At 41.4% G+C, this 21,677-nt stretch overlaps 1 protein-coding gene across 1 annotated transcript in view; it reads right to left on the bottom strand.

The window, feature by feature from the left end:
* The window catches only part of NXN (nucleoredoxin), a 325,735-nt gene that overhangs the window by 164,240 nt on the left and 139,818 nt on the right, over window positions 1-21,677 (bottom strand). Inside the window, exon 2 of the mRNA XM_069226372.1 lies at window positions 9,348-9,465. Coding sequence (XP_069082473.1) covers window positions 9,348-9,465 — 118 coding nt within the window. The remainder of the gene's footprint in view (window positions 1-9,347; window positions 9,466-21,677) is intronic.

Here is a 21,677-nt window from a genome sequence, read left to right as displayed (position 1 = left end):
GTCAAAAGGTTGGGAACCACTGCTCAGGATGACACGTGTTCAAATGGTAATTCACAGGGCCTCTTAACTGTATTCCCCCTCCCCCTTGCACCTATCCTCAATGCCATCCTTCACTTGGCATAGTATTTCTGTGCCAGGAAACAGGCAGTAGTGGGACTAATGTTATAAAGTCTCTTCTATGGGTTGATTCCGCTCTTTCCAGCAATGACTAAGCTTGTGGACTTCTGAAGAGTTAGACTTCTTGACTGTCAGCAGGCTGCCATCTGTTTATCAGGGTTACTGAGTCAGTGATTATTGCTGTCCTAGATAGCATCTATTTGATTGAAGATGCTGGTGACACTGTAGAGCTGGTCCTTTCGATCTATCTGTGCTTTTGAAACCTTTCTCATGAACTTGACTGGTTCTGCTCATTGCTTCAGGCGACTTCCCATCTTTTTATTACACCCCTTTCAGTCTAATCACTTTCTCATTATCGGTAGTGTTCGCAACGCTTTTCCTTGTCTTGTCCTTTTCAATATTTTCATACCACCACTGGCAAAACTGAACAAATCCTTTGGCTCGCCATTTTATTCTTACACTGGTGATGATGTGCAGACCTTCCTCTGTCTCAATCACGCACACTGCAGCTCTTCAGAGGGTTTCTGTAACTCCCCTTGTGCGTTTAACATTGCAGATATCATTTTACTGGCCTTTATGACCGCCGACTAAAATTACGTTCCAGGATAGTCAGGCAGATGTGGCTGCGTGCCTTGTCCACTAAGTTCCGAAACTGGAACTCTCTGGCCCCAATCTTCGCCCCCTCTATTATCTCCACTTTCAAAAGAGCTCAAAAGCCATCTATTTATTTAGGTAGTTTTAGTCATAAATGAAGCAGCATGTCCTAGCGTTAAAATGCTTGACGATAAACATGCTTTACAAGTATACAATACAAATGTTTCTTCCCGCCTTTATCATATAAATACGCAACTCTTGCTTGTTTGAAGTCATGAAATGACAAAGATGCCGCTCACAGAGTATAGTTTCTCAAATATGGATTTATTAAATTAAGCCCTTTGTAGCAGTGTGGTAGTTGACTCCTCGCTCCGACAGATAAATTCCAAATCCTTCTTAGGCATCATACAACGTTCGAAAACTTTATCAAGCGATGTGGAGTCATCACCACTAGGTGGCCCTATCCGGCTTGAGGAATGAACTTGAGTAGCTTCACCACGTGAGGTTTTGTGGCATTGACTTTGAAAGGCACCGGTAAAGTCGGGTCTTCTTTTTTCCATTCCTCAGAAGAGGCGGGAATCGGAGCGAAAGTGTGGTTTTCACGTTATTCTAAACATTCGACTTTTTTTTTTTTTTTTTTTTTTCCAAACACAAGATGGCATGTCTCGTCCTAAACTGAAAGGCGGTAGGACTTGTGCCTCTGGCAAAACACACTTTCCCACAAGTACTGCTTGCTGATGCCTAGACATATTGCACAACGCTGGCGTTTGTCAAGTTTGCTCTCACATACATCCAAAAGCCAGTTCGGAGTACGAACTTTATCGGGTCCTTAAAGGGTCCTTGAGGCAACCCTGTATACCTGGACCAAAACTCACACACTGTCCAGAAGCAGTTATCCCAAAAGGAGATATAAAAAACGGTAAATAAAATGCAAAACCATAAATGTCCCAATAAGTCAACAGAGCGCTCCTCCTACTTATCGAAATATAAAACCTAACTGCAGCCTATGAAACAGGTAGTTTTTCCTTCTCCTTGTGCTGCCCCCATACAGGCTGATGCCTTTCAAACGGCCATGCTGCACTTATTTGTAGAGGTTTAATGGGGGGAACCTTAGAAATTAGGCTTTACGTGAATTAGGCTAACTTAATCTCTGTCGCCCATCTTTGACATGACGTTGTACTACATGATTAACTGTTGTTTCGTTCCCTGCTCGAATAAATAATTTGTAGGCCTACAGAACAACATGAAGACTTTAATGAATATCCCGAAAGAAATGTATTTTTTCTCAAGGCTGAGTTTAGCAGTCCCAGGCTGAATAACATGCTACACAACAATTATGTTCTCAAGTACCCCCTTCTGTGAGCACAAAACCCAATGTATTAGAATAGTGAGAACATCTCTAGTTGTAGTGAATGTATGAACCTTCTGTCTAAAACTCTGTAGAGGAGTGCGATTTTATGGAAGTGAGGAGGAATCTTACCTCCCATTTTTAGAAGACGAATCTGTGAGTTGTGTCTCTGAACTCTCCTGAGTTCATGATTTTCTGTATTTGGGCGTAGCACACTGACTGCATTTCAGCCGGGTTAACTGAAACGTGAGCCTTTCAACACTGATTACTTTTAAAGTAAATCTTTAATCATAAGACCTTTGCGTCTGTCATTCCTAAGGACTGAATGTGATTAGGGGGCAAGGCACTACTGAAGTTCCTTTACAGCCCCAGAGTCTGCATAGGGTCTGCACTGCTCCCGGTCCGGGAAGATCGGCGCAAGCACAATAAAGAGATTTGTGTGGGTTTGTGCGCTGACAATCTTCTTGCAGCTCTGCATCTCTTGGAACAGATACTTTCACTATTATTTATTCCTTTATCACAGACAGATTGCTATGGTGTCGGTCCTGACCCAAGGACCTTTAAAGCCATCATCGCTCAAAAGCTCCTAAGACAACCACGAAGTAGCTTCAGAACTCTGTAGTTATTCTTCAATGACTCTGGACCGACATATATGGTGAGTTACCGCCATCCCCTTTGACTCTATCGAAGTCGTTAACTAAATCAGCCAAATCCAGAATACAAGCTTATCTCCATGAGAAGATCTCCCAAATACCCCCATATACAGACCAAGCACTTTCCAGTACTTCCATGATCCATGGATTTGACTCGTTCATGCTGCAATGACTTTGTGGCAAACAGCCTAGCGCATGTGTAATACTCTTCAGTGCTTGCAAGTAGCTAACTTTCAACAGCTCTCCGAAGGGCCCAGTTTAATTAGGGAGGCTTTGATAGGCAAACAACTCATGAATGCACACTAACTTTCAACAAGATCCTTCTTAAGAAAAGAATGGGAGAACTTGCAGTCCGCCCTAACGGCTTCCAGAAAGAACATTATTTATCACTACTTCAGACAGGAGATTGGACCACATTACTTGCCTGTATGTTAACAAAGAAAGGAACGCTACAGGTTCTGTTATTTACATTTGTAAATAGATTAAGAGGAGGCAAGTCAGTTGATTAGCAAAATCTTATTTCATTAGACATTTGTACTTTTTTCAGATTTGTTTTCAATAAATATATAGTGTATCATACAGAACAAATAGTAACAACTGATCATATGGTATAGGAACAATTGATCATATATTATATTTCTTTAATGGTGCGTGAAAATAAAATTGTTCACCAACACCAGTGAGAAGATGTTAGTGTTGACCGATTAGATAAAAAAAATTATGCTTACAAAGATTCAAACAGGGAAAAGGATTTTGAAAGCGTGACAGTTTGCTTATGTGGCTGTTTCAAGGGAAGACAATTGTCTCTTTACAGAACATGTTCAATATTTGAAAACAAGGATGTATTGACTAAAGAAGTTCACTAATTTTTCCATGTATTGTTCAAAATTGTAGGGATCGAGGACTCTGAAGCAAACTCTTAAAAGGACACACAATTCTTTGCTGAGGCATTTCTTTGGGAGACGGCCTTATCTGGGACATTAAGACATGTTTTTGCACCTGAAGACTGATGTTGGCACTTTCAACCCCGTCTTGTTCTAGAGTCTCCTCAGGACGAAGAACATGTGGAACCTTTGCCTGGGAAGCAGAGATCTCAATTACAGGTCATAGTGCTTAGTGGGTGATACTCATATGTTTATCGGTGTTGCACTGGGCATACCTTCGTTGCAATAAAGGTTATGAAGCATACTCAAAGAAAGCACCTTCGGTCGGGAAAGTGTTTGAAAGTCAAACATTACAGAAAATGTAAAAAGCACGTGTCAATTTTTTGGTGCGCGGGCAGATATTGTGGATGGGCATGTAACTTTAAAAGTCAGAAATATTCATGAAATGGTGTTCCTTAAATCGTCTTACAGGTCTTGGAACGTTTTCTTTCAGATAAACGGAATGTCTACAGATCCAGCTACCCTATATGCACACTCTATTCCAGACAATCTTGTAGTGTAGGCATCTTCAAGCGAGTCAAAACAGAACACTTTTTTTCTCGTGCCCACCTGATAGGTAATGTAAGTGTGATCATGCTTTTGGTTTTAACGTTTTTGCTTTCAGATGTACTGCCTTTAACACATTTGAAGCAGCACGTTTTTTTTCATAAAGTACTCTCACGCACTGAGGAAAGTTGGCATTATTGCAGTCTCTAGTCAGTCTGAGACGATGCAAATATTTGGCAGGACCAACCCAGAAGGCCCACTTTGCTTCTTGCTTCATTCCAAGATTCTACTAAAAAAAGGGCACTTCACTACCCAAAACTACTACTCCTACTGTCATCCTCCCATCAATACACCACTTGCTTGAATGGACTCCTTTGCCTCGACCTCCGTCTTCCCATTCCATACCAACAGTAAACTGTGCCTCTGACACTTCTGTCCCCATGTAGTCAGCTTGTATTATCATCTAGAGTCCTACCCCGTCTTACCTTACTTTTAACCTAGACTTTCTAGCTGGAATCTACCATGACTGCCTCAGAAGTTGTCTTGCTTTCACTAAGGAAACACAAAATCGACATTTTTTCTCAATTCCATCTACTGCACAATATTCCAACTCCAATTCAGATATAGAATCACTGACTAAGTTGTTTTCAACAGACTTATCCACTATCTCTACTCTTAGTATCTGCGCATCCATACAACTCCTATTTTAAAAGCAGTCCACTTAAACAGCTCTCTTGCATATACACAACAATATTATGTACTCAATCTTATTCCTCTAAATCTACCAGCAGATTTCGAAACAGTGAACCACCCCATCATCATTTACAGGTGCTCTTCTGTTCCTTCTTCCCACCACCTCTCTTGCTTACCTCCGATCAGCCAGTAAATCTCTCCTTTCAGACAAATGCTCCAAATCCATTCTAAACTCTCCAACTGTTTTATGGCTATTAAAAAAAAAGTCATCCATGTTAAACATTTCGTGTAAGAGAACTACCGGCATAAGACTTGATTAAGCTCTCCATAAGCCAGTGTCGAATCAGATGTTATCTGTTTAATTCACCTATATCTTAGGTTCTTTCTTCAAACATTTGAATAACTTAATGCCAGACTCAAAGAAATCTCCTGCTTCCGGCAACCGTCTAATGAGTGGTGGCTGGAGGAAGTCACCTGTATAAAAGAGTGAAAAGAGATGGGAAAGTAGAGAAGCTCAATCGCCTTTCTATTTTGTCCCAAACTGCTATTGTGGCCCTTGTCGTAGATGTTGAATACAGTTCCAATACCCTGTGTGCTTTTGGCATCCATGGCTTACCCCCAAATATGTGCTCCAGCTATGGTCTGATTTATAAACCATCAGTGTTTATCTTACCCTGGTCTGTCATTCTATCAGGAATCTGAGTTGTGCTACTTGGTAATACCTCGATGGTGCAAAGGCTAAATACTTCCGATTTAGGTTTCGGTGCATTTTGTGTCTATCCAACTTAAGTGACCTTCTACCCTAGAAAAAGTTTTTAATAGCACTTTGGAGTTAAATCCAAGTCACCACTGGAGCTAGCAAGAGGAAAGTTGGACTCAAAAGAGGAAAGTCGTATCTTACAGTCTACAGCACAAAGACAGGCCTTCATTATGCCACGCCCAGACGTCCTGTTTACCAGCTGTAATGTCAGATCGTTTGTGGGAGTGATCTGTATGCTCTAATATGCTATGGTGTTCAAAAAGAACGTGACTTTAATCAGAGCCGCCCATTCTTGCAGAACCGAAACATGTAGTAATTGAGGCTTTAGAACGTTAACATGAACACTGAGGCCTTTCTGTACTATTCCATCTCCTTCATCTGAGCAAGGGCAGACTGGGAAGAATAAACCAGAAACATGAGCATACATCGTAAGTGCGCTTATGTCCTTCCCTATTTCATTTTGTTGTTGTTTTTGTGCACACTTCCTGCCAGAGGTCCCAGGGCTAGCACAAATCAGAGTGGCGAGAGGGGGGTGTCCCTGCCTCAAGCCTCTCTCGATCAGCCATGGTGGAGCAGAAACTCTGCTGACCTCTACCAGGCAGCCACTTGCCTGTACCAAGACATGACACAGGTCTGAAACTTAAGTTAAAAACTGCAGCGCTCAAGTGTGCCATGTTGAATCTGCCAATTCACGCAAACGCCTTCTACAAATTGACTAATGGTATTAACGTGTTTTTGTGGGGCCTTTCAATGTTTTGAATTATGTGCAAGATCCTCTTTATATTGTCTCCACAGTTCCAGCAGCAGCACTCCACTACTTGGATCCTCTTTTCTCCTACTGACTAACAATGCTGCAATGCTGCAGTAACCGCACCCCTCCAGATCATTTGTTGTGGAGCTGGTGGTGACTATAAGTCATATTCCCCCCTACACCCCCATGCCTCTCACAACAGTCTTCTCCAAGTTACAATCCCAGTACCCAGCCACAATGCATGCTGCCAACTCCTGGTGGGTTTCATGTGATGCTAACCACGCTGTAGGCCACCATCTTACCTCTCATTAGTGTCTGCTGTGCCTAAGCAATATCGGTTGCCATCATGTGGTCTGCAACCATCCACCCTGAGCAGCTTCTCTCCTGAGGTGTTCCTGGATGCCAGAATGGTGAGTTGCCAGTGTCCTATTGTGATACACAGGGAAACTAATCTCTTTCCTGGCCTGCAGAGACTGGAGTAGGAAAAACACCCAAAATATCTGATCGTCATCTGAGCCATGCCCTCAAGTTCATCATTTTTAGCTCATTTGTGCCAGTGCACATGGCTATAAACCATATACAAATCAGATCTCGTCACACCCTACAAGGAAAGGTCAAGTCTAGGTTTGCTAGGCCTAATTTTTTCTGAACAGGAGCACATTCAGCCCCTGACAGATTTAGAGCTTGGTGGCATTCATCAGTAAGGTCAGCTTGTGTCAAATGGCCCAGCAAGCTCAGGACCACTCCCAAACACCTTACTACACACAGTTCTCCCATCACTATAAAACTAGTCGTAGTATTTGATTCCATCATAAGTCTGGCGTCATTTGTCAACTCTAGCACCACAACAGATCGACATCAATTGCTGACAATAAGAAATCTTTGCACCGATCAACATCATTTGATGACCATAAGAAATCTTTGCAGATATCCCTCCATTCCAAAATGGCAAACTTCAAATTAGGCAAGCCACCTTCATGCACGAGCCTGCTTTTTCCACTATGGCACTCTGTAAGATGTGCAAATGGTCAAATATTTTAATATAAAAACTCTAGACTCGATAGTTAATAGCCAAAAGGGAACATTTACTGTGGTTCACATAGAGGTTGATGAAACAGCTGTTACCTACCTCTCAACAGGTGCCACTTCAACAATGACTCATTTTCTGCAGTCCACAAACCATCACCCCTGCTGGTATATGAAGTACATTGCTCTGAATGCTACTATTCTTGATGTAAGCAGCACATTAAAGTATGCTGCCTTATATCTGCACCATCTACCGACACTCTTAGTACTGTTATATGTTCGGTTACTGTTCTTGTCAAGCATGGGTGCAAACGTTGCACCATTCTATCTATATGGTATCCACCCGTATGCTAAAACTCCATTACGTTGACAAAAACAGTGTACAGTACTCCCATTAAAAGGGCTGACTCTCTCTGAAACAATACAAATAAATTAAAAGGACCAATCACATCATAACTGTGTCCAGCCCCATACATCAAGTCCTTTACTTTTCCCCGATTATCTGAGAAGTTGCATTAATTTGCACCTTCTCCCAAACATTGCTGGGATCCACGAATTATGCAACTGAAAACTATTTTCCTCCCCAGGTGACTTTATCCATGATTATGCTATGCCTAGGGAACATGAACAGGCGGGTGTCAGAGCTTGGCATGTTTGCACCTAAAGTACTACTGTCGCTCACCTTCTTACACAATTTCAGATCAGAATTTCTTTGCAGTTGCTTTTCTACAGCATATAACCACTGCAAGGACGTTCAGCTGCTGACTGTAGGCTTACAACTGCATTTAGGTCTGTGAGAATACCATATTATTTGTGATTAAAACAAGAACTGCTTTCCTTCTTCATGTAAGCTCTGCGAGAATTCCGATTGGTTTATATGGATGTTGAAATAAAATAGCCTAAGTGATGTTACTAGTAACGTCATCAGTGACTTTAAACCTAATTTCATAAAGCTATCCATTACAACTCTGAGATGTAAAAAAAAAAATATATACTATTTATTATTTTCCTTCTTTGGTAATTCAATCCCGTTGTTTTCCTTTGATTTGCATGTTTAAATCATATAAACAATTTAACACTATCCAACAATATGTTTTTACTTTATCGTTTTAAGTTTTTTTTTTAAAAGGAGAAGACGCTAGAATTCATTCCAAACATTATTTTATCTTACACAAATTTTAAGTTAGGCATCTAAACATACCTGCATAATTTCAGGGTTTTCAGGTTTTGAAGCATAGCATTGATGTCCTTGAAGTTTTTTGCAGCGAGTATTTAAGGCTTTTATTTTTTTTACAACATCCAAGTACCCTCAATGGACCGTACGACTGCCCAAATTCCTGGTACTTGTGCTGTGCCAAGCCTACCAAATACTGTACAAGAAATGTCCTTGAGCCACAGCCTCTGCTCAGTATGCCATACTTCATGTGTCTTTTCTCCCTTTTTATTACTTAAACTGTGTGACTAGCTTTAACACAATTACTGCAAAACTATTTTCCAAAACATGCAAAGTTTGGACAACTGTGAAGCGATGTCCACAAACCCAAGTAACAAGATATCTACACTTTTTTAATTGGTCCAAAGATTACTGACTACAATTACATCAAACAACTTTAAGGGTGCCACAAAACCTCCCCTCTCTAAATCTGCACGAAACATTCCATGCCTAAAGTTACATGTATGCAAGAGTTTGTGGGATACGTTTTGAGCCAATGCATCAAATGGGACCAAATGCATTAGTGATAAAAAAAGGCAGTGTAAACTGTACCTCAACCACTCAAGATGCACCACTGCCGCCTTTTTGATAGATAACCCCAAATGCACATATACAGAAGGAAGAAAATGGGAGAACTGTGTAAAAAAATACATAGTAAGCGAAAGAAAGATGTAGAGTGTAAAGCACACTTAAATGCGATGGAAAATGAATGTAGATAACGATCGAAATTTAGATAATTTAGGGTCAAACGGAGTGACCTACCTTCTGGATCATCTCGGATTACTAACAGACCATTCCTACACACAACTTTTCCTGTGGAGGCATCTATGAATATCAGTGATGGAATGTTCGAAATCCTGAATTTGTTCCAAAGTTTCAGCTATAAAATAGAAAAAAAGAAAAGTCATTCTTATGTACTTTAAAACATACTTTGATACAAATACATTTAATTAGATGTTTTCAGGGAACATAAAAACGACTTACAAAAACATGGCTTACTTGAGACACAAAATACATCAAGCCAGCAATAAAAGTAATGTTCAGAGAGGATCTTCTTCACAAGGTAACCTTCATTACAAGAACGCACAAATCCAGTGAAGTACTATTACTACAAATTAATGTTCTCAAACGTTGAAACCCAAGATTGTTTTACACACCAAACAGAGGATTATTTGAACGTTCATAAGAATCGGGGTAAATAGGTCTCCTGTACAAACACTTTTTCCTCCAGGGATAAGCCATCCACTCCACTGACCACTGACCATGTGTGTGCAGCAAAATGTTTGAAGAAGAAATATGGATCTTTTATCAACGAACCACCAACATATCACAAGGAAAATGCCGTGCTGCGTTGGCACCTCTGCAATCCCACTTGACCTCTACAATATGGCCGAATACTGTCAAATCCATGTGGAAACTTATGTACTGAATAAAGCAGATGAGCTATGGCTGCATCTACTGCTGGAGGGGTGCATGGGGTCTGACAGCACTCTAGGAGCGCAAGAGGATCAGTGTCAATGTCTACTGTAGGTGGCAGTGCCTGTGTGCCCTGAGATCTTTCAAATGATGAGGTTCCTCGATACCCCAAGGCTCTGGCACAAACCACCACCAGACTGAGAGAAGTAAGGAGGGTGCCATGCGAACAGAGCGATTCACTAATGGAACAGTTTGGTCATGTCACCCATCCATGTCCCCTCTTCATTTTTCCTGCTCCAGGTCCACTCACTCTCTTCTTCCTCACTATTCCTTCCTCACAAAATGGCCTGACTCCCACTCTGAGGCAGGGTGCGAGTAGTTCAGATGTCTACTTTTATTTTCTTCTGATATTTCACTCTCCTCCTTACAGATTAGCCTACAACTACTTCAGACTTTCAATATGTCCACGTTCTCCTCCACCACCTGGGCAGAGGGAATACCCAGGGCTGCTCTCACTTAACTGATCCTCAGAACTCACCCTCAACCACAGGCTTCTCATTTTGCTCCAAAACCCCCATACCACTACCTTAGTTATGCTCCCTAAACAAGCCTCGACTCCTGGAACCACATCATTGCATACATACATGTCTCCCTATTTAAGAGTGGAGGGGACCTAGAAGTGGAGGGGACTTAGGCGGGAGACACCCCCTAAATTGCCTGCGCACGGCTATAGAGTACTGCAAATGAGCAGCTGACGTATTCATGTTAACATTTATGTTAATTTGCTTTCTGCTCATTAAGTACCAATATAAAACTGGGTACTGTGGCATTGGATTGCTTTAATTTGCGTTTTGGATGAATATTCCAAAACCTACAATCAAAACAAAGGTTACTTAAAGATTCGATTGTTTTTTATGTGAATGTTTTAGCCATGCTGGATAAACCTCTCTTCGGTTTTAAGATTTAGGGTCCTTGGTCAGGCAAGTGCCTCTCACTTTAAATGGCCAGCCCACTGCTGGCTTTCTCTTTCTGATGACATCTTTCACATGAAACAATCTTGTAGAATGACAAAGTGAGAATTCCAGATAAGCAGCTGGTTTATTCTGTTGGTCTTTGCCCCGAAGCCACTGCCTAATTCCATTAACAGTCTAATTCCCAACAAAGATTTTTACTTTCTAATGTAACTGAACAATTGCGTCCAGACAGTGCACCAAGTACCTTATCAATTAATGTGCTGTGTCAATGGACTCTCTCGTGTTAAAAAAAAAAAGACACTCCTATTTGACAGCCCAGGGCATGCTAAACCGCTGAATGGCAACTTTCATGTTAGTACCAAATCCCACAAAAATATGGAAGTATTCACACTCTGAACTCACTAGGTTCACCTTAATTTTAATGAAATTCAAACGGGAACGTTCAGGTACAGGCTCTGTAGAGTTTGGGCATCTAGCTCGTAAATCCCCTACCATTTTCTATCAGGATCACCCTGTCCTTTCCAGTTTTAAAACAGACGAGGGGGTGCTCTGGCTGTGCAACTCCCAATTTAAGAAGCATTAGAATAATAAAGGAATAAAATGCAGAGGCGGTGGACCTAAAGTAGTCTCAACATTTTATGGGTCACAAGGAGACTGAGCAAAGGAGTAGTGTTAACAACTTTATCATTAGCATGCTCAGAGCTGCTATGAAGATTTCTTTGGGAACGAATTCCTGGTGCTTGACTCAGTTCATACTTCAGATTATTCTGACTCCAATGGAGCTTGTAGACGTTTGTCTACAAAGGATTCCCTGAATAACACACTGTGAACTATGTAATAAGGTTCCTTTATGTTGGGCAGGCACTGGGTCAAGGGCCAGTTACTGAGATTCCACAGTTAATGACAGCACAGTTATTCATTCTTTGCTTTTATCTTTCAGGGGCTGTTTTTAAAGTGGGAAAACGTGGCCTTTGTGAGTAAACCTTGTTGGGCATGGAGGGAAGAGGTGGGTTAATTGAATAGCATTCTTTGGAATTATAAAAAAAAAAAAAAAAAAATCTCAAATGATTTGACAGAATTGTTTTTATTATTGCAATAAGTACATCTCCTTTATTTGAATTGCATTGACCCCATTCTGGCCGATTTATAACCAAGGGCCACAAATTGCAGCAATTCAGTCTCCTGAAATTCCAGGAAACATTTTACAACACTGAGAATGTAGAAGAAGTTCACATCTACACATGTCCCAACCGTAAAAGCTCAAACTCACTACTTCATACCCATTTCTCTATAATGCATCAAACAGAAAAACGGCATTGCCAAACAGGGTAGCATCTTCCACCACTGAAAACTCCCTGTTGATGGTGGCACACCCCATTATATAGAACAACGAAAATAAAAAGAAAACAGTATTTACAGAAATTAATTCACACCTTGGGACACACCACATAACCTGCAGATGCAACCACATAACACATCAAATTATGCACTGGCAATGGAAAAATCTTAGGGATAAAGGATTTTAATCCAGATCATAAGGTGGTTAACTTTGGTGGTGATTGAATTGCCTCGTGCTTCATTCTTGGCACACAAAGTGTGGCTAATGGCAATGTCGTGCTTCATAAATTCAAGTGCAGACTCGGTTGGTCAGAGAAGTGTGCTTTAGCAACATTCTGCAAGCACCGCTGCTAGAAATAACACTGCACATTTTATAGTTGCAGAGAACTTACCAGAGACAATAGAGGAAAAAAATAACATCATCCTGCCACAAGGGGTCTCTTATTTACCTGGCCACAATATCTCGGTCTCTGTAGTATAGAAGCTTGGCAATTAGGACTCTAAATGACAAGGATGTAAGCATCATTTCAACTGGAAAGAATTCTGACAACAAATAAGGATCAATAAATTAGGCGTTCAGGGTCTCCACAACGTGCCCCATGTAGAACATTTCATTTGTCTCTTGTCCTACAATGTGTACATTCCTATTGGATAAGCGGTATGTGAGAGCCTCTTTTTTTGGCTTCCATTTGCTTTAAAAGGAAAGCAGTTCTACTGTAGCCATCATATTTGTTCTGCCATGTCTTCTGAATTAGAAATCCTCAGTTTGGTTTCATCACTTCAAACAGATTTTTTATCTAGTTCTGCCTAAATATGTTTGACTTTCCACAAAAGCGAATCCATTTTAACACTCAGACTTTCTATAGCAGTTTTAACTCATTCTAGCAACAGCTTCATCTCTGTATTAAGTTCGGTTTAGGTTTATAAGATGTGTATTTCAACACATCCACGTGTCTATAGTTATTCGGAGAATATCCATGCTTAGAAGTATATGCTTCAAATGAGCTTCCACTGATGTTTTCCATTCTGGCACATGATGCAGCTTAGCATTTCCCAAGTTAGTGCTGAAATAAAAAGGCTGTCTCACGCTGACATCCTAAACTGAGAGTAGAAAGAAATCAAGCCACCCAGGTTAATTACCGTAAAGATTAACCCCTATCAAACCTCACTGTGAAGGTAAAGGGTATTACAAATAACGGCAGCTCAGTTAGAAGATTTTGGCTTAAAATGGCCTTTGTTTTGTATAAGATTTTCTTGGATTGAGTACATAAAAGTGTTCATGCAAACATCAACAGTGAAGATGCACTTGGCAGAATTGTTCACAAGTAAAAAGTATGTTAAATCCATTGGCCCAGACCCTTTACCAATGCCGAATGACTCCAGCTCCATTTACCAAAACACCTTTCTGTAACCGCTCCTTTAATAAATAAATAAATACATAAATGTATTGAAAGCTCTTGGGGATGTGTTTGGGATGGCGGGGGGGCTATTGGGAAGAATTACGCCAAGCCATGAAACTCGGAAAATAACACAGACAACATTCCCAGCCACCATTGCACACATCAAGTACTTCAAAGTTTTAATAACCTGCGGAACAAGATTAGGTTTGCTTTTGTGTATATTTTCATAAGAGCATGTTGGATTTTTAACTATCTTTTTATACCTAATGTTGTAATCGTTCATGTTTTTTGGTCCTAGGGAACATTATTTGTCTTGGTTTTTATTTATTTTATTGCGTCGTTTTAAACTGCACAAACAAGATTTACCTCCTTCTTGTAATAATCACAGAGGGAAATTATTAAAGTACCTTAAGATAATGTCAAGGTATTTTATATTTGAATACATTTTGCAATTTTTTGCACGTACAGAGAAAAAAAGTTCAAACCATTGTCCTAAAAATGTTTAATTCTTGACTACTGACGTTTTCGGATTATTAAAAGAATGCAGGCAAGATGCAGCCCGCATACGCCACAGAACCTACAGCAAGGCAGGTCAGGACTCACCACTGCCAAACAAACCCATACTTTGTTCCTCCTTCCCCAGCCACAGCTGCATGTACACCCCGAGGAAAGGATAAGGCAATATCTTGAAATTCAACAAACAAAAATCGGAGCTCATGCCAAGGTTTACTTACCCACAACACAACACCTTATAATTTTAAAACTGTCATCGACATATGACTGATGGAAAACCAAGCATGCTGCGTTGCTCCACCTTTTAAAATATGGGAAAAAAATAATTAAGCATAATTTAGAAAGGGCAAGCACAGTGAGAAGGCATTTTTCTCACTAAGCGGCCCAGTGACATTCTAACCTTTAGTTGAACAATGTACACAATTGCTTTTTAATGTCTTATTTTTATTAATTTTACGTCCTTACTTTTCCAAATGTTATTTGTTTCTTTTACTTGGCTTGTTAGATCGCTTTGGGAAACTGGGATGCCCTATTTTATACAGATTGGATTAGATCAGAGAGTGGTAACTTTTGGACATTATTATTTTATGAAATCACATAATATGTATTACTTTTGTCACTGCCATTTATTTACTATGGACTATATTAAGGCCAATATCGCTAGGTTTCCGCAGATAGGCACTTGTTTTAGTGGTCTATTTAATAGTTAACTGTTAAACCTTCTGCATCAGAAGCTTGTTAAAGAATGAGATCTTTAACTATAAACGCACATACGGTCCATTAGGCTGGACTGGGCGTGATGGCTTTGTTGCACAATGTAAGGCCAAATAAAAAAGGTATTCATGTAATTCCACTTCTAGTTGAAGCAGAAAAAAGTAAAATTTGCAACTGTCAATGAACATCTGCACATCCACAGCTTCAGCTCCTACAACGGTTCAAATGTGTGTATGATTATAGAAGATGAACTTGGGGTATGAATAATATACAGCATAGTGGTACATATTATGTTCAGGTCAGTTTGTAATAAATTAACAGCAATAAATCGGTGATGCCAATGTTTATTATGATACTGGTACATTTGCTCCGGCAAAAATGTTAACCTCTCTTTAATCCAGGACTTCACATACTTATCAAGCTATATCTGACATGAATAATTTTAAGGGTTATTGGCCATTTCACCGTCGTACTCTGCGCTGGAGACTGTGATACCCCAAAATATCCTCTAAGCGTAGTCTCCCTCTGCCAATTAACCAATTTACTTCTTTTTGCCTCTCTATGGCTGTCACTCTTCTTTGTGGTGTTTGGTGACTCAAAGCGCAGTATCCAAGCTACGTGGGAAGGAGCAGGCCGTGACTCAAATATCAAGTAAGTTTCTGCGACCCACCTCTACCCTTTATGTGCTTTTTATTATTTATCTATCTTTTGTCCGCGGCTTGCTCTCCTTTTTGTTACTTACTGGGGGCTGCCCCCTGTAACTCTACCTTTCTCTATTTTTTTCAATTCCCGCCTCCACCCTGGGCGGCATGTTTACTTGTGGCATAAAGACCATCAGTGACGTGGCAGTGACATCACAACTGCTTATCATTCTTAAGATATAAACAAAATACACAAAGCAGTAGGTTTGCACAAGTGGACTGACTCAGACCCTTAATAGCTTAAGGATAAAATATTCCTATTCCTTCTGGGGAGCAGAAATAAAAGATCCACAGGCTCAGGCCTGCTTTGTTTAGCACCATCCAGTCATTTAGCTAAGTGTAAGAAAGCTGTTCCCCCATGATGTAAATGTTTTGAACTCTCTTAGTTCACTCTACGGCTTGAACAGTCTTTCAGAAGATTCAAAGCCAACCACACCATGCTATTCTTGCTCCCTTGCTACTATGGTTTAACCAAGGGACGCCTTGGCGTAAAGTGTGCTCTAAATATATTCCACAGCTCACTTGTAACTGTGAACACAGGAAGTAACAGTTAACTGTATAATCACAACACTACCCAAAGGAGTTAAATATTATTTGCATTTTTAACTGTTAAACTTTTTTAACATAGCTGGCAGATAGAGTAATTGATAGTATCTCAGTAACTAATTTGTGAGGGGGTGCTCCCAGCGATGTAACGGACACATCTTGGACTCTGTGTTTTGCAGTCTGGGATTTGTGGACTCTCCGTCCCAGACAGCACCTGCTTATGGGAGGAGGAGGCGGGGTCTGATGTCCAGGAGCAACTTTCGGCGCATTGAAGCCCCAGAGCACAGGATGTGCTCCGGCCAAGTTAGGCCAATCTGAGACCGCCACCGGCTGACAAAGGCTGGGCTGGGACACCCCTCTAGGCTCTTTAGCTCCACTTTTCAGTTATCCAGGATGAGAACGAGGAAAACTGCAGCTACCTCAATGGATAAGAATAAATCACCCTGCATGTGACTTGCCATACGAGTGTAATGGAGGCCAGAAACAAGGAGATCAACAACATGAAGTTAAGTTTGATTACCAGGAAACACAATGTTTCTGATATGGTCTCTTCCTGTGGCTGTGTGACCACTCTCAAAGAAATGGTACTCCTGTCTTGGATTTAGAGGTTTCTGAAGTGGTTTCAAAAGACCCATTCAATCCTTGAGTCGGATATGATTCCATGACGATCAGCATTATGTCATCACCTGACCAAAGAGCACAGCCCCCTGCCAAAAGAATCAAATCAATCTCTCGCTCCTTAAGACAGGAGGGTAAATCTAAGCCAGGTCAGCAGCGGGCACCTAGGGAAGTCCGTCCAATGGGAGTTTCGATTAGGCACCCGAGCCAGGCAGCTTTAATTGGCTGATCCAGGAGGCAATAGCCAGTTATTTGTGGTAGCTAGAAAATTCAACAAAAAAAAGTTTCAGTGCCATTTTCAGTAGACTAGATTCTTTACAGCTGGCTGTTACTAATTGTCAAGATATAGAACAGCAAGTTCAATTAATGCAGGAAGAATTGTATGGCGGATATTAGTGCAAGAGGGGCATGAAAGTGAAATTAAGCCACTGGACTTGCACACGGAGGTTAGTGGACAAACCGCAGTACAATAAAGGGACCATTCTCAAGCAGTACAGATCAGTGGTACCAGCAATCGCCACCACTGCTTAAGGGTAGAGTCAGAAGAACCAGATAGAGCTGCTCAACTGAATTATCTTCAATAACCGCCTCCTGCAACGATCTGATGTTCTAATACTAAATGGTGTTCCTCGGTTGGGCACCAATTGTAAAAAGAGTTGGAGAGAACTATGGAATAAAGTCAGACACTAGTTGGCCATTAGTCTGGGCAGGGTCTCAGGTTTGCAGAACAGCATCAAAATGGTGCGCTACATCCCTTGGATTGGTAGATGTGTAAAAACATCAAAAGAGAATTGCGTAGAAGTTAATTTTAAGGTTGCCAGACCTTGTGGAAAGAACTCTAACTATAATGGTAACTGGTGCTAACTTAGCAAGCAAAAAATCTGTTGTACCCCAGGGTTATTTTTTTTTATGCACCTAAAGATTCTATGAGAAAGGACTTCGGGAGGTACGATGATGTAGCTGGTCAAGGAGAAACCATCCTTCTCCCCAAAAAAACAATTATCTGAACCAATGACCTACTTAAATGATCAGGATTGACAAGTGCTGAACCATAATACAGTCACTCCTTCACAGAAAGGTAAACATTTAATTGAAAGTTCTTTTTGAGGACCCGGAGGCCAGCAAAGTTCACATCCAGTAACCCTGATGGGACATTTTATAAGACTGGTACACTTTCTATTATTTTGGTGCAATTCCATCAAATCAAGGGAGGGGGAAGGAGGGGTCGTAACTATGATTTCTGTGACTGTACCTGGCATTGTGGAAAAAATATATTCACTAGCTCCCAGTTTTAGCACTACTACAACAATTTATTTGATGATACCAGTGCAAATGTTTTAAGGGATTTGGACAGCGATGTAGAACAATTTATTACCTCAGTTGAGGGAAATCTACATCATGTATGGTTAGGCGATTTTAATGCGCACATGTGCAATCATGCATCAAAGGTCTGTTTGTGGTTTGGTGACATTAAGGCGGAAGACTTGACTCATTTCTCATCATAAGGTGATGCACTCAACAAATGTAACCTTTACCCTATAAATGGCATCATCCCTTGTTTGTATTCCATACCCCCTATCTTTCTAGGTAAAGCAGTACAATTCATTATATCTTGGTCAGACGAAACGGTGAAGAGTTAATACATGACTTTCAGGTTCAGATGCTGTGGATGAGTGATCACAACCTCCTCACCCTGAAACCCAAGATTACAGCGAGGAGGGGGAGGGAGGCAGGTAACAAGTCATATTTAGGGTATAGTTGTTGGTAAAAAGAATGGGGTGACAGTCAAATGGTGTAATATTGATTATCAAAAAATCTTGGCCTCTGTCGTTAGTGAGAATAAAACACTTGAGGACTCATGTCTGTAAGATGCAGCCAGAACAGATACAATTATACATTCTTGTATCAAAAAATTGTATTGGCTCAAGAAGAGGCTTGGGAGGCACTTTTGTTAGTAAGTAAGCTGAGGGATAGATCAGCTTTTTGGAGGGAAATTAATGACTCCTTTCTCAGGGACCCTGGAGTTTCCACTATTGAGACTCGGGTCCTGCCTACGACCTATTCTGTTCAGCCCTATGAACGTTATTTTAATCAATAGCTAGCATAGTAGGTTAGGACAGAAGACCTTGGTATTATCTAATTTTCCCTTGAGAAAATTGCTAATGCTGTTTCCAGCTGCAGAATAGGGAAAGCTCAAGGCTCTGATGGCACAACCTTAGATTTGTTTGACAAGTTAGATCTATGAGCACCCCTATTAACAAAGGTCTTAAATGCTGTGGACAGGAGTGGTCATTTGCCCTTTCGAAGTCAATTAATTATTGTTTCAATCCTTTAAAAAGGGGAACAGGGAAGGCACTATCGGCTACAGGCCCATTTCTCTTTTAGATTCAATCCTAAACACTGCAAGAAGAATTGTATTGTCAACATTGGGTTGATAAACACAATGTCATTAGCGATGTACAATATGGTTAAAGAGATAGGCCCTACAGAACAATGTCTGAATTTGTCCCTTTTCATTAATAAATACCGAATGGCCACAAAAGGTTCCATATATTTAGCTTTCATGCACTTTACATAATCATTTGATTATATCAGCCATGCCACGTTGTGGGTTATAATGAAGGAAATGGGAGTGCGGGAGCCAATGATCATACTGTTAAGTCAGTTGTATACAAATACAAAGGCAAGAATACTTTTTGGGAAAAGTGCGAAGTGTACGTATGAATTTGAAATACATAGTGATGCAAGGCAGGAGTGTGCCTTAGCACCTTTCCTCTTTACATCATACAAAAACTATATTGAGAAATCATTTGTTTCAAAGAAATATGATTCTGTTTAGGTAGGCTTGGGTCTCCTGTCTATCAAACTCTATGCTGATGAGACTGTTCCAATGGAGCAAATGGGAAATGGTTTGTAGTGTCTTTAGGATACTTTTGTGACTTTCATGGCGAATTTACACTTATGTGTTAACTGCAGCAAAACCTATATTATGTTTTTAGTCCCAGCTGAAAAAATAAAAAGAGTGTGTTCCTTTTTTTATTTGTTTTAAGGGACGCAACATTACAAAAACTAACACCTTTTCCTATCTAGGCCTACCTTCTGATCGCTGGAATAATTGGTCCACTTTGAAGGCGCATTTTGAGAAATCAATTATGGCTATGGAACAACAGAAAGGGAGCACTCTGCCTCACACTCCAGCATGCAGTCAGCCCCAATGCATCATGGTAAATGCCGTACAAGTTCGCTTTATATCCATAACGTTATCTGTAGTTTTTCACCTTAATAGGTGCAGCAAGTGCTGTATGTCTCTGGACACATGCTTCTGGGTTTAGCCATTCATCGGCAGAGAGCAGCTTTGTCTGTGGGGTTGCTTTAAATGCTGCCAAAAGTCCTCTCAGGTTTATGTACCACTCACTGGCATGCATGTGCTTCAACCAGAGCTCATCAGCTCGTTGGCCAAGGAGGAACCGTCTTAAACAGGAACAGAAAGGGAGCACTCTGCCTCACACTCCAGCAGGCAGTCAGGCAAATGTAACTATGAAGGGTTTTTCTGCAAAGTTGCGGTGTAAACCTGTTAAAGAGATGGAAGACATTTATTTGCCAACATGTGTGTCTGTTGCTTGTAAAGGGGCGGGTTTTGTGGGTCGCTTGAAAGTAAGTGTTTTACAGATATTGGAGAATCAAAGCATCAAAAGTCTTCAAGTTGTCCCAGCAAACGTTTCCTCCATTATGTTGAGGGTGTTCCAGCTCTTTGCTGCAGTGTAGGTGAAAGATCATCCTCCGGAAGTGGTTTTGCGGATGCAGAGGACGGTGGCCAGAGCCATCTGGGCAGAGCTGAGGGATCTGGCAGAGGTGTGGAAGGAGACATGGTGGTTCAGGTAGGCTGGTCCTGCGTTGTGTATGGACATGTACATGTGGGTGAGAAACTTGAAGGTGATTTGCTTCTCGACCGGTAGCCACTGGAGGGTCCTCAGATGTTGGGAGATGGGTTCTCGGTGAGGGAGGTCCAGAATGAGTCTGGCTGCGGTGTTCTGGATGAGTTGAAGTTTTTTGATGCTCCTAGTTGGGATGCCGGCGTAGAGGGTGTTGCTGTAGTCGAGCTTGCGCGTGACTAAGGAGGGGGTTACTGTCCTGTGACAGTCTGCTAGGATCCATCTGAAGATCACCCAGAGTTTTCAAGGTGCCAGGAAGCTGTCGCAGATGTCCTGGATCTTGTGGTGGAAAAAGTAGGCGAGTTTTTCATAGAGGGCCTGTGGCGGGGGATGCTGGTGGCTTCGGAGGGGGGAATCTGAACTCATTGATGACTGAGAAGAGTTCCTTTGAGTTGTGTGCGGAGGAGTTGATGCGCTCCTGGAGAGCATCCTTCCTTGCGTTCTTGATTTTTTGTCAGTGGATGGCGGTTGCGGCTCTGAATGAGGTGAGGTCTTCGCTGGATTGGCTATTCCTCCAGTTTTTCTCTAAACCTCTGCGGGTACGCTTTAGATTCTAGGAGTTCGGTGGTGAACAAACTCGCCTTCTTAGGTACGCGTTTGGCCGATATCAGCCGGAGAGGGGCTAGAGTGTCAGCTCATTCGGTGATCCATGCATTGAGATTGTGTGCTGCTGTGTTGGTGTCGTCAGAGGTGGGGGAGGGGTTTGGCGAGAGATAACGTGAGTTGCTCATTGGTGATTTTGTTACATTTCCTGTGGGGGGTCTTGGAGGTGCGGGTGCATCTGCTGGGTGCCGCGACTGTGAAGTGTATGCAGCGGTGGTCATTCCAGTCTGGGGTGGAGATGGTCTTGATGGTGATCTGGTCGCTTGAGGTGAAGATGGGGTCCAGTGTGTCCTGCGATGTGTGTGGGTGCAAAGACCAGCTGTCTGAGGCCAAGGAT

Source organism: Pleurodeles waltl, chromosome 3_1 (genome assembly GCF_031143425.1).
Source record: "Pleurodeles waltl isolate 20211129_DDA chromosome 3_1, aPleWal1.hap1.20221129, whole genome shotgun sequence".
In the NCBI taxonomy this organism is placed as follows: domain Eukaryota; kingdom Metazoa; phylum Chordata; class Amphibia; order Caudata; family Salamandridae; genus Pleurodeles; species Pleurodeles waltl.
This window is presented reverse-complemented; position numbering and strand designations above follow the sequence as displayed.